This window comes from Syngnathus floridae, chromosome 3 (assembly GCF_059516105.1).
Source record: "Syngnathus floridae isolate MCC-2025c chromosome 3, RoL_Sflo_1.0, whole genome shotgun sequence".
In the NCBI taxonomy this organism is placed as follows: domain Eukaryota; kingdom Metazoa; phylum Chordata; class Actinopteri; order Syngnathiformes; family Syngnathidae; genus Syngnathus; species Syngnathus floridae.
Window position 1 is genome coordinate 12,896,005 of NC_142415.1, and position 25,726 is coordinate 12,921,730.

At 40.5% G+C, this 25,726-nt stretch overlaps 2 protein-coding genes across 2 annotated transcripts in view; one reads left to right on the forward strand and one right to left on the reverse strand.

The window, feature by feature from the left end:
- Positions 1-1,608: 1,608 nt before the first annotated feature.
- aldh1a2 (aldehyde dehydrogenase 1 family, member A2) lies at positions 1,609-24,503 on the forward strand. The gene is made up of 13 exons (XM_088370670.1): positions 1,609-1,870; positions 12,610-12,714; positions 12,809-12,949; positions 13,336-13,465; positions 15,111-15,172; positions 15,879-16,007; positions 16,854-16,967; positions 19,038-19,140; positions 19,737-19,921; positions 20,002-20,166; positions 21,002-21,159; positions 23,159-23,233; positions 23,657-24,503. The coding sequence occupies exons 1-13, from the start codon at positions 1,754-1,756 to the stop codon at positions 23,727-23,729; spliced, it is 1,557 nt and encodes a 518-aa protein (XP_088226796.1). The 5' UTR covers positions 1,609-1,753; the 3' UTR covers positions 23,730-24,503.
- The window catches only part of polr2m (RNA polymerase II subunit M), a 39,922-nt gene continuing 21,052 nt past the window's right edge, over positions 6,857-25,726 (reverse strand). Inside the window, exon 4 of the mRNA XM_088370673.1 lies at positions 6,857-7,369. Within this exon, the coding sequence (XP_088226799.1) occupies positions 7,289-7,369 (81 nt within the window). The 3' untranslated portion in view covers positions 6,857-7,288. The remainder of the gene's footprint in view (positions 7,370-25,726) is intronic.

The following is a 25,726-nucleotide window of genomic DNA, read 5'->3' on the forward strand; positions in this document are numbered from 1 at the left end:
GCTGTGGTGGTTGTGGTTGTGATAGTGCTGGAAGGAGTAGTAGTTTTGCCACTACTATAACTTATTAGTAGTTAATTTAGTACTGGTACGACTAGCAGGGTAATAGTAGCACAATTGCAGTATGTGGTGAAAGTAGTAGAAGGACAGTTATCTATCTATATAGGCTTCGGTTGGAGAAATATAAATTGGAGTATTATTAGAAATAATTGTACTATTATTATTATTATTATTATTATTAATAGTAGTAGTAATAGTAGTAGTAGTAGTAGGAGGAGTAGTAGTAGGAGTAGTAGTAGTAGGAGTAGTAGTAGGAGTAGGAGTAGTAGTAAGTAATGCGTTACATTTACGTCGAATTTACTTGAGTAACTTTAAACCGCACTTGCCACAGTGGTTTCAATGCAAGATACTTTAGAATTTTATTTATTTATTTTTAACAAATGCTATATTTATACCATTACATCTATGTATTTTGGCTTTTTTCAAATACTTGTCAGTGTAGTTTCATAGTTTGTAGTTCTCTCTATGTGTGTGTACAGTATGTATTACTGTTATTAAATCATTACTACTTTTATTCAATTTGAATTACTTAAATAACTTTTTGGATACTTTTCAGAAAAGCTTTAATTTGAGATACATGTTACTATATATTACTTTTTTTTTTAATTCTCTTACTCTGAGCTACATTATGTTAAACTTTTACTTTTCAATTATGACATTGCCCGTTGACAGTTCAGCAGTGGAGTTTGAATTTAACAACAGCAGTTTTCTAAATTAATTTCCAGTAATGTTCAACTGGTAAGCCTATTGTGCTGTTCAATGAGTGTAAACAAAGACACATAATTTAGGACCAACTCTTGTGTTTACTCTCTAATTTGTATTTTGAAATAATGCATAAAGTGATATTGCTGGACAATATTTATTCAACTAAAGGAGTTTTTCACAGAATACTTAGTTACGCAACAAATTATTTGGAAACCTTATTTTTAACAGGAGTCATATTATTACAAACAGTACTCTTACTTGAGTAAAACTTGTGGCTCCTCCACCCACCTCTGAGTAAGCAGCGGTGGTGGTAAAAGTAATGCTGTGTCATTAGTAGGAGAAGTTGAGGTAGTGTTGGTGACTAATCTGCGATTGATTTTATTTGATTATTTCTGGGGAGAAGCGCGATTTGTGGATGTTTATTGCGAGGCTGGATGGAGGCGCTACGTGTGGAGGATTATCACCTGCAGGAGTTAGTAGTGTAGAGTAGTAGTAGCAGTGTAGTGTAGCGCTCATTTACATGACATTTTAGGGAGGTCGACGGTCGTTTGGCACCCCCGTGTCACTGAGGAAATAGTGGCAAACAATGAAGGTGTCGAAGAAGTGCGCGTGGAAGTGGGAGATTAAAAATGCACGCACGGGGGAGAACGAAAGAAGCAAAGAAAAAAAACACTCTTTCCGTGGAAGTTGCAAGCAAACGGTATGGAAAGTGATGAGGAGTGAATCACCGACGAGTGGGTGTGGTGCGTGTCCCTCTTCCTTAACTTTATGTAAATGTGCGGACGAGAGCGGAGTTAGATGGGGGGGCGGGAGTGGAGGAAAAGAAAGGACAGCCCTTCTGTTGTCGGCCCAATGAAAGCGAGTCTTGAGTGACACCTGGCTATAAACCCACGGAAGAAAAGCCCAAAGTCCACAGCACCGTTCACTTACTTACTCGCTCGCTCGCTCGGCCGTGGGGGGACGCAAAAGAGACGCGAGAAGCGACGCAGCGATGACTTCCAGTGAAATCCACATGCCCGGGGAGGTGAAGAGCGACCCGGCCGCCCTCATGGCATCCCTGCAGCTTATGCCCACGCCGGTGCCCAACCCGGAGATCAAGTACACCAAGGTCAGTCGGTCCACCTTGCGTCGCCCGAGACGGGAACTCGTCCACTCAGTACGTTGCGCTGCAACTTGGCTCTCGCACTTAGATTTTTTTTTTTTTAAAAAAGGGAAAGGTTGTGGTTAGTTAATATTTTGCGGAGGAAAAGCTTTAAAAAGTTACACCAGAAGTCAAGTCCAAATTGATTGAGTGAAAAGTGTTTGGTATGTAAAAAAGTATACATAAACGCTGCACATCACTTACATAAAAGCAATGCACTCGATGAGGAAAATTTAATTAACAAGCTGATTTTGTTTTTTCAAATAATTGAATTCAGTAAGCACTAAAATAAGTTTTCAATTAAAAGAAAGTTGTAATGTTTTTAAATTCCACAATACATTAAATTTTAAAGATTCAAAGTTGAACCTATTAGTGCTAAGTTTTGGCTTATTCATTTATCACAATGTTTTATTGTGTTTTAGTTTGCTGTTGACTGAGACATGCCGCTAATATTTTGGTGAACTTATTTTGCTACAAAATATTAGGAACACCTCTCATTATGTTAGGGTTAGGGTTATCTAATTCAACTTTAAACCACAGGTTAAAAAAATAACAATTTAAAATTGAGAAAAAAGCAAAATTCACAACTTCAAGATCTATGAACAAAGTTATCACAGTGTCTTTTAAAGTTTGAAAACTACAGCCACAATAAACGTACATTCATTAATTTCTCAAACAACATTGTTGAATTAAAACATCACCAGCATTATTATATTTATCTTTACAAAAGTAGAATTTTGACATTTTGTCTTCAGACCGTGCACCTAATATTTTCTTTTCCTATTTTCTGCATTATGCGTGAATAGAGGACACCAGGTAAAAACAAACGCATGTGAAAGCCTTAGTGAGGGAATAATACAAAGCCACCATTAAAGTGTCAGATTTTAAATTACAAGCAACAAAAGTCCACAATGATGACAGCGTTTTACCGCAGTAGTAGCAAGCAGTGTGTGTGTTTATGCTGATCACTGGCTCGTAACGTGTTCATTTTGCGTAACTAAGATTGCTGTCAATCATTTTAAGCATCAGTGGGGAAAGGTGAAAGTAAAGTCTTAGTATGTGTGGTCTCCTCGCTCACAAGAAAGCCAGCAGTGAGAGGCTAATGGTAGAGCGACAAAAGTTTGGTTGGAGCTCAGGGCGATATCGCAAATGTTTCTGGATGTGGGAGGAGGACAGAGATGCAGAAACAGCTGGAGAAAGGAGTCACGCGAAGATGTTGATTTGGCTTGTGAAGCAACTCGAGCTGCACCACCGCCAAAAGAATGTTCACTTAAACAGGATTGCATATTTGTGCTGAGTGGTTCAATATTTTGCCAACACTGTGTCTGGCATCAAAGGAAGATTTTCGCCATATTTTAATTTAAATATAATTATAATTAACAGAGTCATTTTCAAACATTTTGGCAAAGAAGGTTCCCGTTTCCCCCGTTCAACATTTATGGATTACCATGACCTGAATGACTGCGACTCCACACAGGCAGATAAATAAAGAATAAAAAAATAAATTAATTTACCACAAAAGTATTTTATTGATATTGTGATGTTAAAATGACTTAGGAAATTACTGTCTTTGGCAAATGATATGCTTCGAATCTCATCATTTTCTCTAACACACTTAAGTAAATTAGTTTGTGGTTGCTGTTAGATTTAAAGCAAAGCTTGCACACAAGACAATGCTACGCAACTGATCGTTCAGTCGGGAGAGTACTCGCACGACTTACACTTAGTACAAGTACTGATGCAACACCCATTTTTATAATAAAAACTAATTTTTCTGAAAAAACACTGATTGTCTAGCATTGACCTGAATTTCCCGATCAAAACGTGTTCTCGTAGTTTCCCAACATAGTGAAATGAATGTGAAAAATTCTAAATTAGTCACAATAAACAACAATAAACATAGCATAGGCAATTCTGCTAGGAGCCTAACAATAAGTTTTTTGTTTTTTTTTCTTGTTTGATTAGAATTTATGAATTTTTGAATGCACGAAGCTGGTGGATTTTAGGCTGGCACGGGGCACAACATCAGAGGCCCTCCAACTCCTCCCCAAGCCCAATGACCATTATCTCTATCGGTCAAGCTCTCAACAGTAGTTAACTTTATTTATTGATTTATTTTAAATCATGCACTGGTTTGAAAAAGTAATTGATGGTAGATTATTTTGATAAAGGAGAAGTTTCACATATGTGTCTCATATCTGCGTTGCTCAAGCACCAAAGTAAAGATACCAGAAATATCTACTGTACTCATTAAGTAATGAAGGATTTGTACTTTGTACTTCGTTACTTCTCACCGCTGTTGGGAATAAGTTTTTTTATGACAGCGAGATAAAAGGGCAGCATTGGATGATAGTGTGGCGCAAGTCCATTCAGTTCCATAATTGCTTTCTGAACACATACCTCGGTGCCACAAGTGCAAAGGTCACGCCGCTGCTGCGCTGCAAAGGGGATGGTGTGTGTGTGTGTGTATGTGTGTGTGTGTGTGTGTGTGTCAGCTCTGAGCTGCTCTTCCATTCCCTCATACAGGAGGAAATGTTTGGGAGCGACTTGGTGAATTAACCCCAAGGAATTTGGATCATCCAGTCCCGGATGGTTTGGTGGACACAGGGGGCACAAGGGTCCTGATTTATGGGCACCCCTTGCGTGGGCTCTCCTGTTGTCCACCCGGCTGACTGTGAGGGAAACAGGCAGCCCAGCGTTGTGGCTCACCGGCCCACAATGCAGCCACATGCCTCCCTCACGGATTTCTTTCGACCTTTCAACGTATATGCGTCATTCCAGAATTAGAGGAAAATTTGTGCTCTGACATTTTTGAAAAATCGACCATTTATTTGATCGTATTTTTGTCGTGTTTTCAAGATAAACAGGTAATAAATGATCATGTAAACTTATTCGTCCAGCTCAGTAGCAACAGTGCATGTTTTCATGAGATTTTTTTAATCATCACATAATATTTCAGTCAGATAGACACTTAAAAAGAAACTATTGCTGCTATAAACTATTGTTGAATAAATCATTTACACTAAAATAAGAAACGTTACATTTCATTTGATTACAAGCGGGGCTCCAAATGCACAGTGTTGCAAACCAATGCTAATGTAAGACTTTTTGCTCAAGAGCACATGCTTGCTGTGTTAGATGCTATGCTAACAGGTCAGAAAAAAATCTTGCTATTCCAATTAAATAAAAGAAAAACTTTGATATTGTTTTTTTTATGATAAAAAAACATTAATTTATGGCTGAAAAAAAAAATCAGAGAAATAAAAGTGGGGACTGAGTTTGTCTAGGTGAGCGCAGTTAGCTTGATGATGCAATTTATGCTGAGTCACGCAGTTCATTTTTTTGTCTTCCCTGAAATGGCTTTCATAAAAGACTTCTATGATGCAACTTCAGAGTATAGTTACATTTTTAAAAAAATGCATATAAATATAGAAAAAAATTAACCTGTACAAGGAAGTCATATCCACAAAATCATACGAAAAATATGATTAAAGATCTATTTGTTGTTAGATTTCATATCTAAGTAGGTCAAGCGGATAAGACAATAGACAAATAAAAGCCACTGTAAAGGGTGCTCAGGAATTATTTGGTATTCTGAGAATCACTTTAATGCAGCTAATTACATTTAGTTTCAGAACAAATAGCATTTAATGAATAAGTGCACTTTTCTGCATTTTGACCGATGGCTGAAATTTCACAAAATCACCTCTAATTCCGCAATGACCCATACACGATCGAGATGATACGTTCCGTGTCACAGTCATTGCCTCTCCCAGCCGTTGCACAAACAATGCAGCGCAATGAACTATGACATCTGAGTGACCCCATGAGCTGATACAGTATCGTCATTGACGATAAAGGCGATTGAGGTTTGCTCCTTGTCCTTTTCACCCATTCGCGAATTGTGCTCTCTGAAACACACCTGTATTGGCTTATTCAAATCTTTATAAGAAAACAATTTTAGTATAGTCACTTTGAGCGATCAGCCAGAAAATATACAATGAGGCGTTCTTTTTTGTCACCGTGTTCCCCCTCTCCCACATTTCCATAGCATGAAAGCGCCAACAGCTGGCTTACAAAACGCAAGCAGTTTAAAGGTTGTCAGGACCACGACGGAAGCCATAAATAAAGGCAGTCATGATAGATGATACTGATGCTTTTTGCTGGCAAAAGAAGGGAGGGGATGCTCGTTGTAGGAATAATAAAGGAATGACGAGGGAATGTTTGTTGTCTTTGGGTGATCTTTTTGGGGGGGTAGAGTCGTCAACGGAATACAATTGCATACAGAAATAGAAACATGCTTGTACTTTTAGTCAAGATCAGGAATTCTCAAAGTACGATACAAGTTGTACGTGGGGACTCTCGAGTGGAAGGAATCACTGAATTTAAAATGACTAAAAGTTACAACATTTTAAACATATTAGAATTAAATGTTGTAAAGTAATGTAAAGTAATACAGATTTAAAATTTTTATTTTTTTGTAGCACAGTTCAGTTGTGTTTTACTTTGCAATTATATTTTGAAGTACTCTTATTTTTTAAGACAAATGTGAACTTGTTTCCCCCTTTAGGTTCAAGGCATGGTTGTTTTAATATTACAACTGAATATCAGTCACGTTAGCTCAATTTCATGACCTGGATGACTGAGACTACACAGACATAAAGAAGAAGAAAATATTTCGTAAGCACATTGATATGTTTTAATGGTTATTATGTCAAGTTGAAAATAACTGACTAATGATTCTCAAATAAATACAACCTCAAAAAATATTTCGCAAAGCATCAGTATAATGACCAACATTAAATATGGTTACATTACTATTATTATAATAACCATTATTTAATAGGGAAATATATATTTGTTATTTAGTATCTCATAGAAAACATAATGAACCAAAAGTTTGTGGAAATATTGATGGGTCAATTTAATAAAATACAGTAGCTTCATTTTTTTTGCCTAACTTCTCATAAACGGTGAGCAACCAACTTAATAAGGGGAGAAAAAAAATCCAAGAATATGCATGAGGACTGTTGGGCCTTTATAGTAATGAGCATGTGAGGCGCAATTAAGCTGCCCACTGTTGACAAATGGGTCATTTAAAGTGTACTCTCAATGTGGGCTAGAGAATAGCGTTCTATTATATTCCAGATCTGGTCATCTGTTCAACAGTGATAAATTGTGAGTGCGCTTTCACCATAGGAACCTGCGCTCCGTAACCTGGCTGCCCATGCATTGTGTGCGTTAGTACGCAAACACGCACTCACTTTGGATGAAGGAGGGGCTCCATCAATCTGTCACTGATTGAGATAGTACAGACGGGGGGGTGCGGGAGGGGCACCACGATGCTCGGCGCTGTCCACCGGGGGTGTAAATTATGATGCGGCTTCACCGTGAGGGTGCGTGGCCCTGCTTCGCCAGAGCCTGACCTGCAGTTCTGGACTTTTTCACTTCAAAACCACCATCTTGCTGCCATTAAGATCAAACACAGAGCAAGTTAGGGGGTACTGTGCGACTCAATGATTTATCACAAGCGGCACAGCTAGAATTCCCACCGCCGCCCCTCGTCTCCTCTCCCTCCACTCGCTTTACACAATCTCCCTGTTCACACTGACGGCCACATCTCAAGTCTAAAGCATGTCTCCTTGATTGTGACGGTTTAAGTGCTCACTGTCATTTAGATGTCCATTGGTGTGAAATGCCCACTTGTGCAGCCAGTGTAAATTTTAGCCGTGGCACACACATGTCAACATGACGTCCCCGGTCTCTTAATCACGTTTGAGGGGAAGGCCAGTGACATGGAGGCAGCTCCATTCATTTCCTATAAGACCTCGCTTCTGCAGGCCTCCTGACAGAGAACGTGTAAATCCTCGAGGTGTGCTTAGGAAAAACACTGGGCTTCATAAATCTGCTGGAATCGGTTCCTTCCCCCCGGCGAACACGAGACGCAAGCACTTTTCAAGATGTTTATTTGTCTGTTGAAAAGCATCACATGTCTTGGACATGAAATGATTGCTTCCCCCAACCCCACCCACTGATCCCATGTGTAGAACATCTTTAAATATATCTTTGACCTGAGCTTTCGAGAATGATGAAGAGGCATCAAAACTCACAAAAACAAATCACACAAAGTGGAAAAATCGCAGAAAGCGAACAATTAATCAAATGCGTTTTTCAATTAGCAAAGGCAATTTTAGTAAAAAAAAAAAAAAGTTTCATTTCGGTCAGTTGGTATGATTTTTTTTAAAAATAGTATTATTTATTTATTTATTTTAGTGTCGAGGTTGGATCACTAATAAATTGCAGTCCACGTTCCCCTCTATTTTTTTCATGAAACATGAAAAGTTGATGTGATAAAGCCACAGATTTGTTTGAATTATTGTTATAATTTGATATACTGTACGACTTATGTTTACTGGTAAGCTATTTTAATGATCGATTAAAAAACTGCAAGCCAAAGTGTTTAGGAAATTAACAATTGTAATTGAAATAGTTAAACTTATTCACCAGGATCGGACTGGGTAGAATCAAATCCAAGTCGGTTATTGCGGTGTCATACAAAAATGTATACGGCGGGCATCTTTAAGATTGTTTTGGTGGGGCAAATGGCTTTCATTTTTTGACACGTGACGGCGAGAAGGAGAGGCTAACGGAAACGTCTTCAACAAACAAGTCCAGTTGCCTTAAATCAAACATTGTAGATTATTACGACCTGCATGACTGAGAATCTAAATAGACAAGACAAATTCTGCCGACATAATCTTTTCCAATGTAAGAATTTTTACTTGTGTCTACACAGACACACTCATAGAGTCTAGACAAAGATGCCCAGGTCATTTTTGTCCAAAGCTGCCAGCACCGGGTGGCATCGTCTGCAGGGTCAAACAAGGCGGCAGAGCACGCTCACTTGTAACTGCAGTAATTATGAGCGAGCGACCGATCCACTAAGCAGAGAGGAAATGGAGGTCACGTGACCAAGGAGGATATGAAGCTTCCTGCACAGACGAGTCTCGCAGGTGTGCTAGTACAAGACTGTGGAATCTTGCCGTGTTGTTCTACAAACACACACATTTGCACGCTTTGACTCCCTTTACCTCCACTCTAGTGTCCACTTAAAAAAAAAATAAGGCAAAAAAATATGTACTGCTGCAATTTTTTTTTCTGCTGTGAGCTGCGGAGCTTCAGCAGCCAAACAGATGTTTGACTGGTTGCTTCAGCTTATTTTCACTTTTCTTAATTCTTCCCACCGCCGCCCACTCATAAAACCAAATTACCCCACCAAAGCATACACGACGCCTTGTTAATATTAAATACATGAACACTCTCAGAGGTGGTGTTTCAACTTGGATGACGTTATTTGTCGCTGCGGGCTATGCCAAAAGAAACAGCGTAAGGGAATGAGTTATCATTTGAATCCCACAATGTGCCAAAATATCTTTTATAATTAACATGAATTAATTGCAGATAACTGAAAGAGAATTTGCAGAGACAAAATAACTTGAATACACTTGCAAGTGACATATTTCATTTTCTTAGGATAGAAAAAGGTGACTTAGAATAGTCAATGTCAGCAAAATCCGGTAAATTTAACAGTTGGATTGAAGAAACTTCACGACAAAGTTAAGACAACATAGGCAACTGGTTGTACGTATGTAAGATTTTCAAAGCTTTTAGTTGTGATAAGTGAAGGTATAGAGAGTGTGAGAATTGGTTTTCCCGAACATGAAGACATCATGTGAATGCACGGCGGCGACCCGGCAGGGGATGGGAAAGAAAACACAATTTGTCATTTGAAAATGTTCACCCTTGCTCTTGTTTTCTCACTCTTGCGCTCTTTGCCCTTCTTCCAAATGATCCTAAAAGCAATTTTCGTAAACCTCGAGAGTTGATTTACTCGGCGGCCCTGTCATCTCAATCAAGCTCTTCAATGGAACCAGACAAAAGTCTTAACGCCAGTCCGAGGCCGAGGAAGGGCCGAGCCAAACGTGTCCTTTTCTTAGCGTGATTTAGATGGCGGCCCGCTCCGCTCCTCTTGCGTGTCTCCTTTTAGCAGCGCCTTGTGAGAGGGGTTACGCCACGCACAAAGCTACCCACCGTCTGCATTCTTGCCGGGACTGTTCAGGCTGTCAGGGGGGCTCGGCTGATTTAGGACTCCCCACTTCAGTGGAGCCTATAAATTCAAAAACTAATTCAGTGCTCTACAGGACTTTGTGTTTTTGTAGCTGGCCCCGCTGCTACTTATCGTTCCTGACAATTTTATGAAGTGCTCTTAATGAGCGGCAGATTAAAGGTGGCCTCTGATGGAAGGCGCCTGAGAATACTTGACTGGTTGAGACAAGCCTCGCTTGGCCTGTGTGCCGGGGTCACCGGAACAAAGGTGCACCGAAAGGGAAGGTTTGATAACGTACGCTTCTGGGAAGTGGTACGCCATGATACTCAACACCTACTTTTAACTTTTAAGGTTACAATGAACTTATCATGGCGGACCCAAACTAAAGGATTATAGGTAACATCTTGCCTTTTGTAAAGAATGGTAAGGAAAAACCTATTGGTGGGTTAAAGGTTGTATCAAGGCAACTTTTCTAAGCAGTTTTCAAAGAACATTTTCTCCAAGTAGCTTCAGGTCATCTCGCTGGTATAAGAAATCAAAAGGATATGATGTCACGTCTTTTTGAACGATTGTATGGTAAAGAGTTTTTTTAATTGTCGATTGTTTTAGTAAGGTTAAGATTTTGATGACTATACTTCATTTGTGAATAGGTGTAAATTAGTTGGTTTACATTTGTAGAACTGCATTTTCCATAGTTTCTAGTTACGAAGTAAAAAAGAGTTAGAAATAAGGTTAGAAGTAAAAGTTAGAAGTAAAAGAAGTAGAGTGAGTTTTGGTGTGATGCAGATTGTACACCTGCTAGTATAGCCGCAGATGAGAAACAAAGCATGTGTTAATGAGACAGCAAAGTGAAAAAAAACTAAAATTAAAGATGACAAATTGAACAGATGACATCCCGGGTTCGCTCTTGAAAATAAACAAATGTGGAATGACAACAAAACTTTTTTTTCACGAATATTTCTGCCAAATTTGGGTTTGTTAATCCAGCACTGAGTACAGCATTTCAGGCGGCAACGATGACTTGAGTGGTGCTTTCAGGTTTGTTCTGAGACCATCTAAGTTTTTCCAAAGGAGAAAGACAGGAATAGTGTATATACGGAACGACTGGAGCCAGCAGATGTTCTCCTTGCACGTCATCAATCAGAAACTGGCAGTCATTAAAAACAGTCTTCCTAATGGATCTTAACATGTCCAACAAGAGTTTTTTTTCTTCTTTCTTTTTCATGCCCTCATTTTTACATCAAGGTCTTTAGCGTCGAGCAAAGACAGTTCCTGGGATTGGTTTTTGGTGATCCCCATAAAGGCTGCGTATCATATACCATGTACGGAATCCCAGGCGGTTGTTTAACGCAAGGCTTGCTTTAACGTATCACAGAGACCGAGTGCGGCACGTGTTTTATGATCTCGTAAACGAGCAGTGATGTTGTGAAACGTGTGCTTAAGGGGGATGGTGGATGGGCGTCTGGTGTCTGATAGGGATTTATCATTGTCCACGCCCCCATTCGCTTTTGTCTGGATGGTGGAGTACTCCCAAGAGAGCCATGGTGGACACGTAGGAATCCTCAGACAACATTTCCAGAGATTCTCCCACATCCTTTACGCAAGAGTCTGGATGTGCCTCATAATGCTACATCCTGCTGCCAATATGCTGCCATAAATACTTCACTTGTAATGCGTAATACTCACACATTAGAATGACAAGAGACTAGTGGTTCTAGTCTCAGATGTCAAAAAAAAAAAATCGGATTTTCTTGGTGAATTTTAGTCATCATCTGCTTCTCTTTCTTTCACATGGAGTGCCCCCTGGTTCTGTTCCGGGGCCTATATTTTTTTCTTTGTACCTGCCTCTCCTTGGGGTTAAAAAAACTGGCATCTGATTTTATTTTTGTCCAGATGACTCTCAAATTTCCCTTCCACTGGCGAGAAAGGACCCTGGTGCTTACTCAACAGCCTAGCTGATATCAAAGCTTGGACAACTCATTTGTAACGACTAAAAGCGCTTTTCCATCACAGGTTCCAGAACAGCTTGGCTTTGCCTCACTTGGCCTGGCCTGGCCTTTGCTGTTTCTCGATTCCAACGGTCACCGATCACCTAAGAGTGGGATCGAGCGAACTGTGCAAAAGTCTACTACACGCTCACAGTGTGCCACAATATTTCACGAATGCCCGAATCTTTTGGGGTGGGAATCAATGTATTAATCGCAGTCAGTAGCGTTCATTTCATTGATGAAATCTAGATGACATTGCTTACAAAAGGCTTTGGGTCAAGATTTTTTTTGTCTTTTAACAGTTCAAAGACAATTTCACAAGTGTTTATCTTGACTAGGTGAGATTATTGTAATGCCCCATATGTTGATGTTCGATAGGCTGCCTCTTATGATTGCAGTACGCTGCTGCACGTCTGCTGACTGCTACACACAAAAAAAAATTTACTGTTCACCCGTAAAGCTCCCTTGGTCTTACAACATACCTGAGTGATATTTAACAAACCAATGCTCTGCTCTGTTTACTGAGGTCTGGATGGGATGACTGAGTTCGTTTGGCACTCATCCTATTTTGTTCTATTCTTCATTTTATGATCATGTTTTTTGCCTTCCAGATTTTTATCAATAATGAGTGGCAAGACTCTGTCAGTGGGAAGGTCTTTCCAGCTTTCAACCCAGCGACTGGGGAGCAGATCTGCGATGTCCAAGAAGCAGACAAGGTTCTTTACGTTTCTTTCGCTGTTCTTTGAAATCAGTCAGTTTTTTCAATTTCTGTAATTCAAAGGTGGAATCATGAATTTATTTCCATCCCAGGCCGATGTTGATAAAGCAGTGCAAGCCGCTCGTCTTGCCTTTTCATTGGGCTCTGTATGGCGAAGGATGGACGCCTCCGAGCGGGGACGACTGCTCTCCAAACTGGCTGATCTGGTGGAGAGAGACAGCATCTATCTCGCTGTAAGGGAAGATTTAATGTATACTTTTAATTTAAATGATTTGTGGTCTTCAAACTGTCGTGAAACTACAGTTGATGCATCGTTCTTGGCCCCCTGCCTGTTTATCTTTAAGATGTTTTCCTTGCTATTTAATACTCTTTCATGCTTTCTAAAAAGCATTTTTAACTTACTTCTGTGTCAAGTAAAAATAAATAAAATGTCTTTGCTCAGTAGGGAAACATATAACTGTAACTTAGCGGCTGTATTTGAAATTTACTATTATCTTAGTTTCACATTTCAGCCAGGGGTGAGTGTAAAAACTGGAGCAGGATGGAGTTATATGCGAGGAGCACAAGGTTATACAACATATTTCTCAAATGGCCCCATCCTTCCTCCATCTCTCCTCAGACTATTGAGTCACTCAACAGTGGGAAGCCTTTTCTGCCTACTCTGTTTGTGGACCTTCAAGGGACCATAAAGACATTGAGATACTTTGCCGGATATGCAGACAAGATCCATGGTACTTCGATTCCGATGGGTAAGGACAAAGTGGAGCTATGACAACTATTTAAAGACTCATTTATCTATTTGTAAATATGTTGTATTATAGCTACAAAGCTAGGTTTCATCCGTAGTCCCCAGGCATCCTAATACATAAGAAAGAAAATATAACGTATGTATACGTATATGCATACATAGTATAAACACATAAGAAAGAAACTATAACATGCAATATAAGTAACACAAGTCGAGCGGTCACATGACTGGTTTGTTTTCAGCCATAGTTTGAGTTGAGTTCTAAAGCTGATCAGTGTGGGGCTCTCCCATAGATGCAGAGGACCGTTCCACATGTTAGTAAATACAAACTTGCACTTAAATTGGTCTGAAAGTTATTATTCATTCATCACAAATATATCTTTGTTGAGTCAGCTCTGTAAATTAACATTAGGTGCTTACATTTGTTGAAAAGTACATTAGAAACATTTTTTGAAAAGAATATTGCAAGTTGTTTGTTTATGTATGCCCTGTGATTGGCTGGCAACCAGTTCAGGGTGTCCCCTGCCTACTGCTCAAAGTCAGCTGGGATAGGCTCCAGCACACCCGTGAACCTCGTGAGGAGAAGCGGTTCAGAGAATGGATGATTGGAAATTGCAATATTGGGGCTCGGGGGATCACTATTGGTTTATTTACCAAAGTCGTCAACTTTTCAGTAAGCTATCAAAGTTGAAATCAATGCGAAGGCAAACATTTATTGTCCTGAGGAGGCTGCCGCAAGTGTCGCCACTCTCATCCCAGTGAATGGGATGAGTCTGGGGGTGTAAAAAGGGAAAGTTGGCGGCACAAAAAAAGAGAGGGGGGGGGAATAATAAGAAAGGACATGGGAAACCTCCCGATACCGCTGTATTGTCCCTCTCAAAGCTTCTCTTGTACTCGACTGCCAAAGCAACCACAGCGAGCGCTTTCCCAGGGCTTTAGTTTAATCTTTATTCCTCTCGTAGACTTCCAGAGAAAACAAACAAGGGTATTCCTACTGCCTGAATGATCCAAGTGCTCGTATTTGGACATCTGTCGGCTGGAGGAGCCGGCCACAACCGTCAACAAGGCGCATTTAGCCTTTTACTAATATTATGTTGATCAACACGGACAGTGTGAAAGGAATGGGCGTCGTCCTTATATTCAACACATTTGTCCGAACAGTTTACGGTCTATTTTTCCAAAATGAAGTCAAGCAACCAGCACACGTCCAATTGCGTATTCCCCAAATAAAAACAGCGTGTTTTGGGTTCTATTTTCCCATGATTTAAACCGTGCTCGCCATTGATCATTCCTGTCCAAATGTATATTGAGGCAGGGTGTCAGCTGAGGGCTGAACATTTCCCAAAATCAATTGTTTGCTGAGAGTGGGCACACCCTCAAGTAATGCAAGAGGAATGAGAGCGCCTTTCCAGCATGACACCATGTCCATGACCTTAAAACACTTCCACACATGCCATGTGTTGTTCACAACGTAATCTCTCACAGGGGTAAGAGGAAGCGAGAGCGTTGTGGGTGGATCCGCTTACGACGAACGAGCGTGAAGGGGCAACGCGGACTGACCGCTTTCACATGTTTCCCTCATTGAAAGCAAAGCCAGAGTTGAATAAACTTGTTTTCTTCTTGTGTGTGCACGTGTTCCTTCCCAGATGGAGAATATCTGACGTTTACCAGATATGAGCCCATTGGAGTTTGTGGACAAATTATCCCTGTGAGTATTACAATCTGCGCAAGTGACAAGCATCATAATACAAATGGACTTTTAAGCAAAATACAGCGGTGCCTTGACATACGAGTGATGCGTCTTGGGAGATTTTTTCGAGATATTAGCGGACAATCGACTGACTCTTTGCTTATACTTGTAAGTGCATATTTGACTTAATTCAAAAAATGTGACAATGTTAGAAATGTAGTTGGAGAAACGATCAGAACATTTTCCACTCTCTGGCTGAAATCGAGTAACATTTAATGTCTTTCACTAAAAGTGATCACGCACGAGCATAGAAAAAGTACAATATTCTAAAGTGGACTTTTTTTGGGGGGGAATAATTAATAATTTCCATTCATTTTGGTGAGAAAATATGATTTGAGACAAAAATGTCTTTACTTACAAGCATGGCCATGTGACAAACAACACTCATACCTCAAGGTACTACTATATAAGCAAGAACATTTTCTCTTAGCCTTAGTCAGTATTTATTCGAGCTCACTCTAGTTCACGTGTTGCGAGTTTACCACTTGGCCATAATGCAGCGGGAGGAGAACATTTTCACACTTGACTCTGTTTAGACAGACTGAAAGGGAAAGTAAATGACTGGAGAGCAATGACTTATCATGCTTGACTCGTGACCACCCAGAGCCTCATTCTAATGCATGATGTGTTTTATTGTGTGTGTGTGTTTGTGTGTCACGCACAGTGGAACTTCCCTCTCATGATGACGGCATGGAAGCTGGGGCCGGCGCTGGCATGTGGAAACACTGTCATCCTCAAACCTGCTGAGCAGACACCACTCACTTGCCTCTACATGGCGGCTCTCGTCAAGGAGGTAAAGCATGAGATTCAGCTCAATTCGGACCACGACAGGGAAAAATCAAGGGCTGTCACAATTGAATATTCTAAGAATCAATAATTCTACCAATTACACCATTGATTAATTGATAATGGTGAAGCCCTTTGTTGTGTTGCCAATGTGTTTTGGGTTTTTATCTTGATGCGTGATGAAGTTTCTCCCAATTAGTTTGAATGTATAGAGGACACATTTTTTTGACCGATCCAATATGCATCGATATAAGGACAAACAATTCAACACATATCGCTTTTGGGGAATGATACAATCCAATTAAGACGATTTTCATACGATGTTCAATATAGTAACTGCCTTTTCCGTGAATAAAGCTCTGTAATAAAAATGAAGGGTAACTCCAAATGTATTTTTCATTGGATTCTATTTTAAAACCAATTCAGCTTTCCTGACTCCAAAATCAGAGCAAAAAGCAGCATCCATAATGGAATCAGAATTGTGAAAGTCTCATCAATCTCCACCCCAAAGTTTGGTATGAACAAATTTGCATGACGATCAAACTAAGGTGGCGACAGACAACAGCTCAGAAAAGGAACAAGTAAAAGCCATCCATCGTGTCTCTGACAACAGGACTAGCGTCTTCACTTGTGTAAAAATCACAAGTATGGTGAGGAGATTAGAAAAATATTATCCTGGTCTAGCACATCCTGCAAATCTGGAGACTGTCTGTCTATGTCCTTCCTCTCTTTTGACGTTTGCTGCTTGTAGGGAGGTTGGGTTGGGTCCGGATTCTCCCGCACTGCCTGTGGTTTTACTTGGCTCTGCTGTCATCTCCGCTAAGGCTTATTTCCTCTCGTATTGTTTTGACAGGCCGGCTTTCCACCGGGAGTCGTCAATATTTTGCCGGGATTCGGGCCAACGGCGGGAGCAGCGATCGCTTCGCACATGGGCATTGACAAAGTGGCGTTCACAGGCTCGACAGAGGTACGTTGGGATGTAGAAGACCAGCGAATAGTGACACAGTGACCAAGATGCATACTGGATAATGAAAGATCATTGTGCCTGCATTGGAGCTTAAATGCCAATCAAATGAAGTCGGTGGGTCCCTGTCATTATTCCTTTTGGCAGGCAGCTCCAATTTTATCTTGCACATGTTCGCATATTTGCTCTGTCGAGAGTACACAAACACATCTGTCGAAAACTCTGGTCCTCCTCTGTTAACCATCCACAAAACATCCAGGCACTATTGTAGCTTATATGACAAGGAAATAGTTCACGGCAAGCTAAATTATCAAGCATGTTAGGGAATGGATCCAACTGCATTCTTTGGCAACTCAGCAGATTCCTCTCCTGCAGACCATTAATACATATCTGAGATCTCCAACTGCATACGATGATAAAAGCTTTTACCGTAAACCAAAAGCAGTGATAGTTTGAATGTTGCCAGCCAGTATTTCACAAGCCCCTTTTTGTCAAATGAGCCATGACCTGTTTGGATTATAGGGTCTATACGGTCTGTTTTGACTCTAGGAGTATGCCCAGGTATGTGTTGTTAGCTAGCCTATGATAAGCCCCCACGTAAAGATCACAAGGAGCCAAAAGCGGCACTTTCAAAAGCAGACGTATCTTAAAGCTTTGATATGATCTGAAGCACTACACTTCAATATGTTTTCCATTGTCAGAAGTTGGGGTAGGGTACCACTGTTGGGCACCTTCCAAGGGCAGTATCGGCGTTACGCTATACGGCTAGCAGCTAACTTCACCCAAATCCATGTACAAGAGCTCTACAGGAAAAAACGCTGATTAAAAGACAACTTGTTTTCCCTCTCACGCAATCTTGCATCAAGACACCTACACGTAGTAAGACAAACATATTTTTTGTTTTTAATCATCCGGACTTGATTGAACATTTCCCTTGTGAGTGGCCAACATGTTTTTCCCCCCCCAACAAGTTTTCCTGTTGTTTCGTGTAATCTGGAATCAATTAGTGTGGAAAAGAGCCAGTGCTGTCAGAAGCTGACCATGCCCAGACAGTGAGTCACCACAAAAGTAGTAGCGAGATATCGCAGGGAGAGGAGCATCTCCTCGCTCAGTGCTTCGTGTGGCTGCAGGTGGATTCGGGTTGGACTCCCCCTACGGCGACTCACGTGAGTCTCTGACTCCTCGTGAGATAGTCTGGCAGCTCAGCATGCTTTGTTTACCTCTCACTGAGGACACGCTAGCCTCCCCTTTGTAAGCCACTACGCTGATGAAAGACACATGAGTCGAAGATTAAATTTGCGGTGCAGCGCCAACAAGGCACACCTGACTATCGAGGAACCAAAGAGAAAGAATGTCTTTTGGTCATAGAGGCGCTTTTCTTAGGTAAACGAGAGCTCAATGACTCCATACTAAGTTTTAGCAATCATCTTAAACATTTCCAATGTGTATGGAAACAAATTTCCCGAGGTCTAATTCAACACGTTTTTCATTGTGGTTGTAGTTTGAAGTATTGTCAAACTACACGGCATCCGACTCGAAGGTGTTTCCAGTATTTTTTCTCCCGCCTGCAGCTCAATAAGGTTTTGATTTCAATCAAAACTAAGCATTGCTATCATTGTAAAGGCAGATTGTTTTTTCAAATAGCTCTGGAATTAGATCAGACTGTGCTGGTATACTTAATGAAGTGGCCAGGGACTGTTTCTCCAGAGTTAAGAGACCACCCCAACATGATTTACGTGCTCTTCTTGAAGTGTGTTGATGAGATAGTAAATGACCGTATGCATTTGTATGAAAGTAGCAAAGCAGAATGCTTACTAAGCAAACCCCCCTACTGATACATGAGCACTCCTCTTCTCTTTTATGGCAAGCTGACAACCCACCACCTACACATTGTTCTTGCTTCCTCCCTCCTGAGTCCTTACAAATATTGCTTTTTCGTTACTACCTCCAAAACTCACTGAGGTAGTGCCAGGCCTGACTACAGAAGGAATTGAACAACTCCGCTTGATTTAGTGAGGAGGCGTCGGGGCCTGCGTCACTATGACTTAACTTATATATTTTCTTTCCCTTTAGGTTGGAAAACTGATCCAGGAAGCAGCTGGGAAGACTAACCTGAAGAGAGTGACACTGGAGCTGGGAGGCAAGAATCCAAACATCATATTTGCAGATGCTGACTGTGAGTTTATGAGTTATGCTTTCCTCATTTATACATTGTGGACAAGTGTGAGCAAGAAGCTATCAAGCAAGGACAAAGATTGAGGTCTCAGAATAAATAATGGTATCCCCTTGCCCACACACTTAGAAACAAGCACCCATACGTTGTATTGTCGGTACCCTCAATCCATAGAAATAAGCACAAGGTGTGGGAACCCTGTCGGAAGACGTTGGATGGATGCGTTTCAGATAGATTTGAAGTGGCTCACCAAACTGTGCGAGGCCAGGCGTTCAAATGCTTTCAACAGCCGTGAGAGGGTCTCCCTGAGGTCTGTAAATCAGGAAAATAGACCCAGACTCAGTCAGTGCTTTGGCTGAGACCCATAAATCATGGGGGTCCATTAACCCTTTGTGCGGAACAGCAGGGTCTTGTCTCTCAGGTGTCACATTTGCACAAGGTAGTAGCCATATTCAGACAAAAAAAAATGTTTGCCTTGCAGATGTGATGGTTTCTGTAACTTTAATTTTCTCCATTTTGGGGGGCCTTGTTATCCTGAGCTGAAGAACCTCAATAAAGATTTTAATGACCTTTAAATTGATGACCTGCTCTTTTCTCAGTGGATCTGGCTGTTGAACAGGCCCACCAGGGCGTGTTCTTCAATGCGGGCCAGTGTTGCACCGCTGGCTCGCGTGTCTTTGTGGAGGAGCCCATCTATGAGGAGTTTGTCCACAGAAGCGTAGAGCGAGCCAAGAGGAGGACGGTAGGAAGCCCGTTTGATCCCACCGCGGAGCAGGGTCCACAGGTGAGAGGGTGAACACCTTTTTGAGGGGGAGGGGGGGGAAATTGGGGCCTGCTCCCATTTCATGTCTCTTCTGTTAACAGATCAGTCGGGAGCATCAAAATCGCGTGCTGGAGTTCATTCAGAGTGGCATCAGCGAAGGTGCCAAATTGGAATGTGGAGGAAAACCTTTGGGCATGAAGGGCTTCTTCATTGAGCCCACGGTGTTCTCCAACGTGAAGGACGACATGCGCATAGCCAGAGAAGAGGTATGCATAATAGTTACTAAGCTTTTAAGATGGCCAGTTTAATTTTTATTTTTCCTATTTTTATCCCCACATATTATGAAACTGCACCTCTTCCCACACTCTGTGGTAGCCATGTCCCATTATGTCACCTTATGTTTGAGAGTTTTACACTGATCACAAAGTCAATGTAATTAAAATTAATATTCAATATTAGTATTTAAAATCGATGATGAAAATGTTAAGTGAATCCAAAACACAGTTGTATTTGATCAATGTTAAAAAATTGTTTCCAAGATAACTCAACATTTTGACCAAGGTTAGGTAAATATATAAATAATGAACAATTGAATAATCAAAATAAATTAATAAAATACTATTTCAGCTGATCTTATTATTGAACTCTGACATTTTTGTTAAAAAAGAAAAATTAAGAATTACAAAAAAATACATACTACACTACCTACAATGTGCACCAAGGATTGGAATTTGCAGTGAAATGCATTTTGGTCCCATTGGACAATGCGCATTTTGGTCCCATTGGACAATGCATACTTAATTCCTATAGCAACAGAATATTACGCAAAAAATAATAAAGAAATTCTCAAAACAAAAGAACAAATCAAGACGGCGTTAAAGAGTAAAAAAAAACAAAAAAAACAAGGACTTTCCAAGTATTTTTTTGAGTATAATAAAAAAAAAAAGGGTGAATGAGTTCTTAATCGGCCCAAAGCAGTTTTTGCATTTTCTTGCGACTAGACAATCAAACTGCGATGAAAACAAAATCTCCTTGGGGGAGGTAACAATCTCGTCAATCACCATTAAAACCTCTAAGTGTATGTTTTGAAATGCTTTGCAGATTTTTGGACCAGTACAGCAGATCATGAAGTTCAAGACGGTGGAGGAAGTGATTGAGCGGGCCAACAACACAAACTATGGTTTGACTGCTGCTGTCTTCACCAGTGACATCAACAAAGCCATGACCATATCTACAGCCATGCAAGCTGGCACTGTCTGGTAAATTTCATTTACCGCTTCATTCCTCCACTCCTCTCCTGCAGGCAATTGCTGCCCCTTGTGCGTTTGGCCCCCGCTAACTGTACGCTGGCCATTTGCCATTTCATTATCATTACACAAGAAATGTTTCCTTTCCTGCTTTCTCATTATTCCTTTTCTACCCTGCAGCGTAGACATTCTAGATGTAAAACACGCCAACAGAATGCGACGACACACAACTACAACACAATTGTATATGTAAATCGACACCTTAGTTTCTTTGTGTAATGAAATGGCTATAAAATGCTACGTCTTGATTTCACCCCTAATTGTTGAGTTTTCTTCTATAATTACGTGCAGATGGCTCTGGCTCAGGGGAGTTTTCAAGCTAACATTCAGAATGAGCCAAACATTTTTCACCACTTATCATAGTTAACTACAATCCGGCACTAGCTAAAGCAACATTCACAATATGATGCCGGAGGCCTCGGCAGCACCGTTTCAGACCACCGTGCACAAAAGGGATGGTGGTGATAAATCGTGATTGCCGTGGATGCCAGATAAACCCTTTAAACTATTGAAATGTTTGCAGGGGTAGTCATGAGCGGATTATAATACTAGTGGGCCGTAATAAAATGGGACAACTGATTTGAACAGTACATAATAGGACGTTACACACCTTGTAGGCTAGCCTTAGTAGCATTATATTCCGTGGCATCTGACACGCACCGTGTCAATGACAACTTGGCAAGACTTGAATACGAAGAAAACAATAGCCAATATCCCATGATGCATCACGTTTCTGGCAAACAAGGCTGGTGTGGCTCCAGTGAATTTTGTATCAACGTAGCCTTAGGAAATATTTCTCCTAACTGTGCTCAAAAGCAATCCTGCGTCTTCATCTTTCTGCTCAACTTTTGTTTGGAACTTTCAGTAGAACCAAATTATAATTTTTCTTCCTCGAGAAATACTGGCTGTCAGCAGTGAGTAAGGCTTCATTTACTTTTTCAAAAAATCAATTCAGTAGATGGAACACAATCTGTTTGATGTTGACTGACTTTCAAATTGCTACAATTTCAACAACCAACCGCTCAACACAAAAAATAATAATGTAAAGTCTGTTTCTTTGTTTTAGATTCAAAGTCTTGCCATTAAAAAACACTTATCAAGTGTACCTGTATTAAGTTCCATTTAAAATTCCTTACCTATATGAGCCAAGTATACTGTTAACAACTGTAAACTAAACAAACTAATATTAATCACCCCCTAAAAACCGCACCGTTTCTTGTGCGTGCCGATGAAAAATTAAAACGTCATGATGAGCGATAATACACAAGAGTGATGGAGGTTTGATTCTGAAGTTTACTTTGATTTGTTCAGCAAATAATTCCAGGAAGAATTGTGCCACTTATAGGGTGTTGAACTTTGTAGGATCCACTGTTTACGTTTCAAAATTTATCACTTGAAGCACTCGTCAGAAACCGGATTGCTGTGATTCATGGTTGTTCTTGACTGCTTCTTTAAATTCATCATGCCTGGGGTCAGATTGTGTAATTCACAATTCGTCTTCCTTTTTTTTTTTTTACGAGAATGTACAAATTATCTAGTTTTAGCCATGACACAGGTTGAGGATATAAGTCTTTTTAGCTTTGTCTCAAAACATTACATTCAAATGTTCCCGAGAAACTGGCACCAAATTGTGACATTTCCTCCCAATGAAGTCTTTATTCCGTGTTGGAATTTCTCCTGCATAGAATAATTCCATGTTGTCTTTCACAGATGGCTGAAGTTAAGCAACTCCCAAATATGCGACTGACTACTTTCAGCTGTGTTTGCTAAAAACTAATGGGATTATGTTATCAAATCCAGAGGGTGGCTAAAATAGCAATGGCGCTGGTGATGATATGTTCCTCCATCCATCTTCATGAACGCTGCTAATATATTTTTTTCTTCGGCCAAAAATTCCATGTCGTGAGTCCAATGGACAGGAGTAAGAATGAATGTTTTGTGTACTTTTTAGGATAAACTGCTTCAATGCACTCAGCACACAGTGTCCATTTGGAGGATATAAAATGTCTGGCAATGGACGTGAATTGTGAGTATGAACTGTCCACGAGTGTACACAATGAACCACAACATCACTAATATTGACTTTAGGGCTTTTTGAGAGGCTATAACCATATTCCTATGCCAAGAAACTTCTACAGTTAGTCACAGAGCAAAATGTGACCCACAAAAAAAATCCCATCATACGCTACCATAACATTCACATATGCCAGTGATGGGTGGTGCATTTGGAACAAGGACCTTCGGTGGAGATTTATTTTATGACTTTTTCCACCTTTTAATACAACTCGCCAAAATCGACGATCATTTATTGAATTCATGTGTGTAGCTTGCAAGAGACATATTTTGCTTGTTGAACTTGACCTACTCTGCCCAACCAATCAAGGACTATTTTTGAGAATGCAAGACAGATAAGCACCTGAGTGCTAATGTTTGCCCTTATGCCTTTCAGGGGAGAGAGTGGCCTGAGGGAGTACTCAGAGGTGAAGACCATCACAATGAAGGTGGTCGCCAAGAACTCTTAAGGCATCCTCTGGTTTTTGGAAGAGGAGGTAGCATCTTCCTCAGTAGCGATGGGTGACAAACCATCAAAATCTCCATGGTGACTACAGGCTGTGACCGCTCTCCGCCCCCAACTGCTCTCACCCCTCTCGCGCCCCTCGGACAGTCGGCCGGTCCCAACGTGGCGACGTCCAGCTGACCCGAGTGTGTGCATCGGATCACCGCTGAAGCACCCCGTTTACCTCCTCCACTAACTCCACTAAAGCACTCACAAAGACAATGGGGCAAATCCCAATAACCTGCAACCGCTACACCCTTATCCCAAACTACACTTCCCTCTTCAGAGCGTGTAGAAGCTGCTGCCGGACTCTGTCGCTGCACTTGCGTTCAAACATTTCAATACCGTCTGTGTTGGAGGCAGTGCCGTCAAACCTCACGCGTCGTTGCTTTTGGCTTGGATTTATGCAAGCATGTGCCCCCTGGTTTCAAGACCTCTGATGTTGTCATTCGCCTCAGTTTTAAATGGATGAAATGTTAATTCCAAATTGATTTCTAATTGTCTTTGTTTTAACTTGACTTAACACTGTATGGTGACCTTTGACTTTGATTTGAACCTCTTAAAAAAAAAAATTACTCTCACCTGCTAAAAGAGGGCTAGTTGTGTTGGAAATTATATGTAACTGATTGTCATTGATGTCCATCTATGTTATGTTTATACAACCATATGCTATAAAATTATAAAATGACGATAGTCTTTTTTTTTTTTTCAGTAAAAAGAAAAATCCTATACATTGTTAGTCTGTGCGTCATTACTGTGGCTTGAATTTAAAATCATACAATGGCTGCTCAAGTTGCTTTAGCTTAAATTATTTCAGCAATACACCTCATGATATCACAGGATAAATCACAGCTCATCTATTTCCTGAGATTCCAGATGATATTTGCGAGTTGAGCCATGATTGAGTGCAATCTGAGCAACTAATGTCATTTTTCTGCGGAATTAATGTTCCACAAATGAAATATTAACCTGAATAGAATTTTTAGACTAGTGGGGCCCACAGAAAACAATTGTTGCCTTGACTTGCCCTTTAAAACAGCGACACTAGATTGCCTTCAAAACGCCACCCACTAACTTAATGCAAATTTACAATGGAAATGATGTGCCAACTCTATTTCATGATTTACATTCAATCTAAATATGGTATTTTTCTATATTTTTAAGTATAATATAATAGAATGCTATTTCTGTATTACAACAAAAATACAAAATATTTTTGGGGGGGACCAGTGTGGAATGAATTAATGGGATTTAGAGACTAGCAGAAAGTTAAAAAGCTTGTTTAAAAAAGAGAAAATAGCATATGACCAGACAAAAAAATGCCACAAAGTTCAGGAAGGTACATTTAGGAGATAACATCAGCAGTCCCACTAAAAATACGGGTGCATCACATAGCAGACCAGTTCGAGTGATACGTGGGAACAGGATTTTTCATGGTTGTGAACATGTAAACAACACCACACAGAAGGGCCTGACCTGAGATTCAAACAAAGAACCTCTTAACTGTGAGGGAGTCGCGCTAACCGCTACCGTGTACTATCTGTACACAAACAGTTTCATTTTAACATGACTGTTGTCTTACAAAGCCTTCATCTGGCCTCAAAGATTCAACGGCGCATGCCGACTTACGTCAACAGCTGCCATGACTTGACGTTAGCATTGCTGGTCAAATAAAAACGAGTTTTGTTCCTGGCACTGCATATTATTCCACCAACATGTTGTACAGTGTTTTCTTATGAAAGCCTTCAAACATAATTGTGTCAGGCAGGGTCAGGGTCAAGTGTTGGTGGGGAAATAAGAGCCGCTCACATACTAAGAACCACATGATCATAATCAACTTCTATACATCAACGTTTTGAGTCTTTGTTAGCAGGCACTGGAGCTTGGAGAGACAGAAACAAGTCCGATTTTGGACATTTTCCTTTCTCAAGTCTGAGCTGCCCTGCTAATAAAGTAATAAGA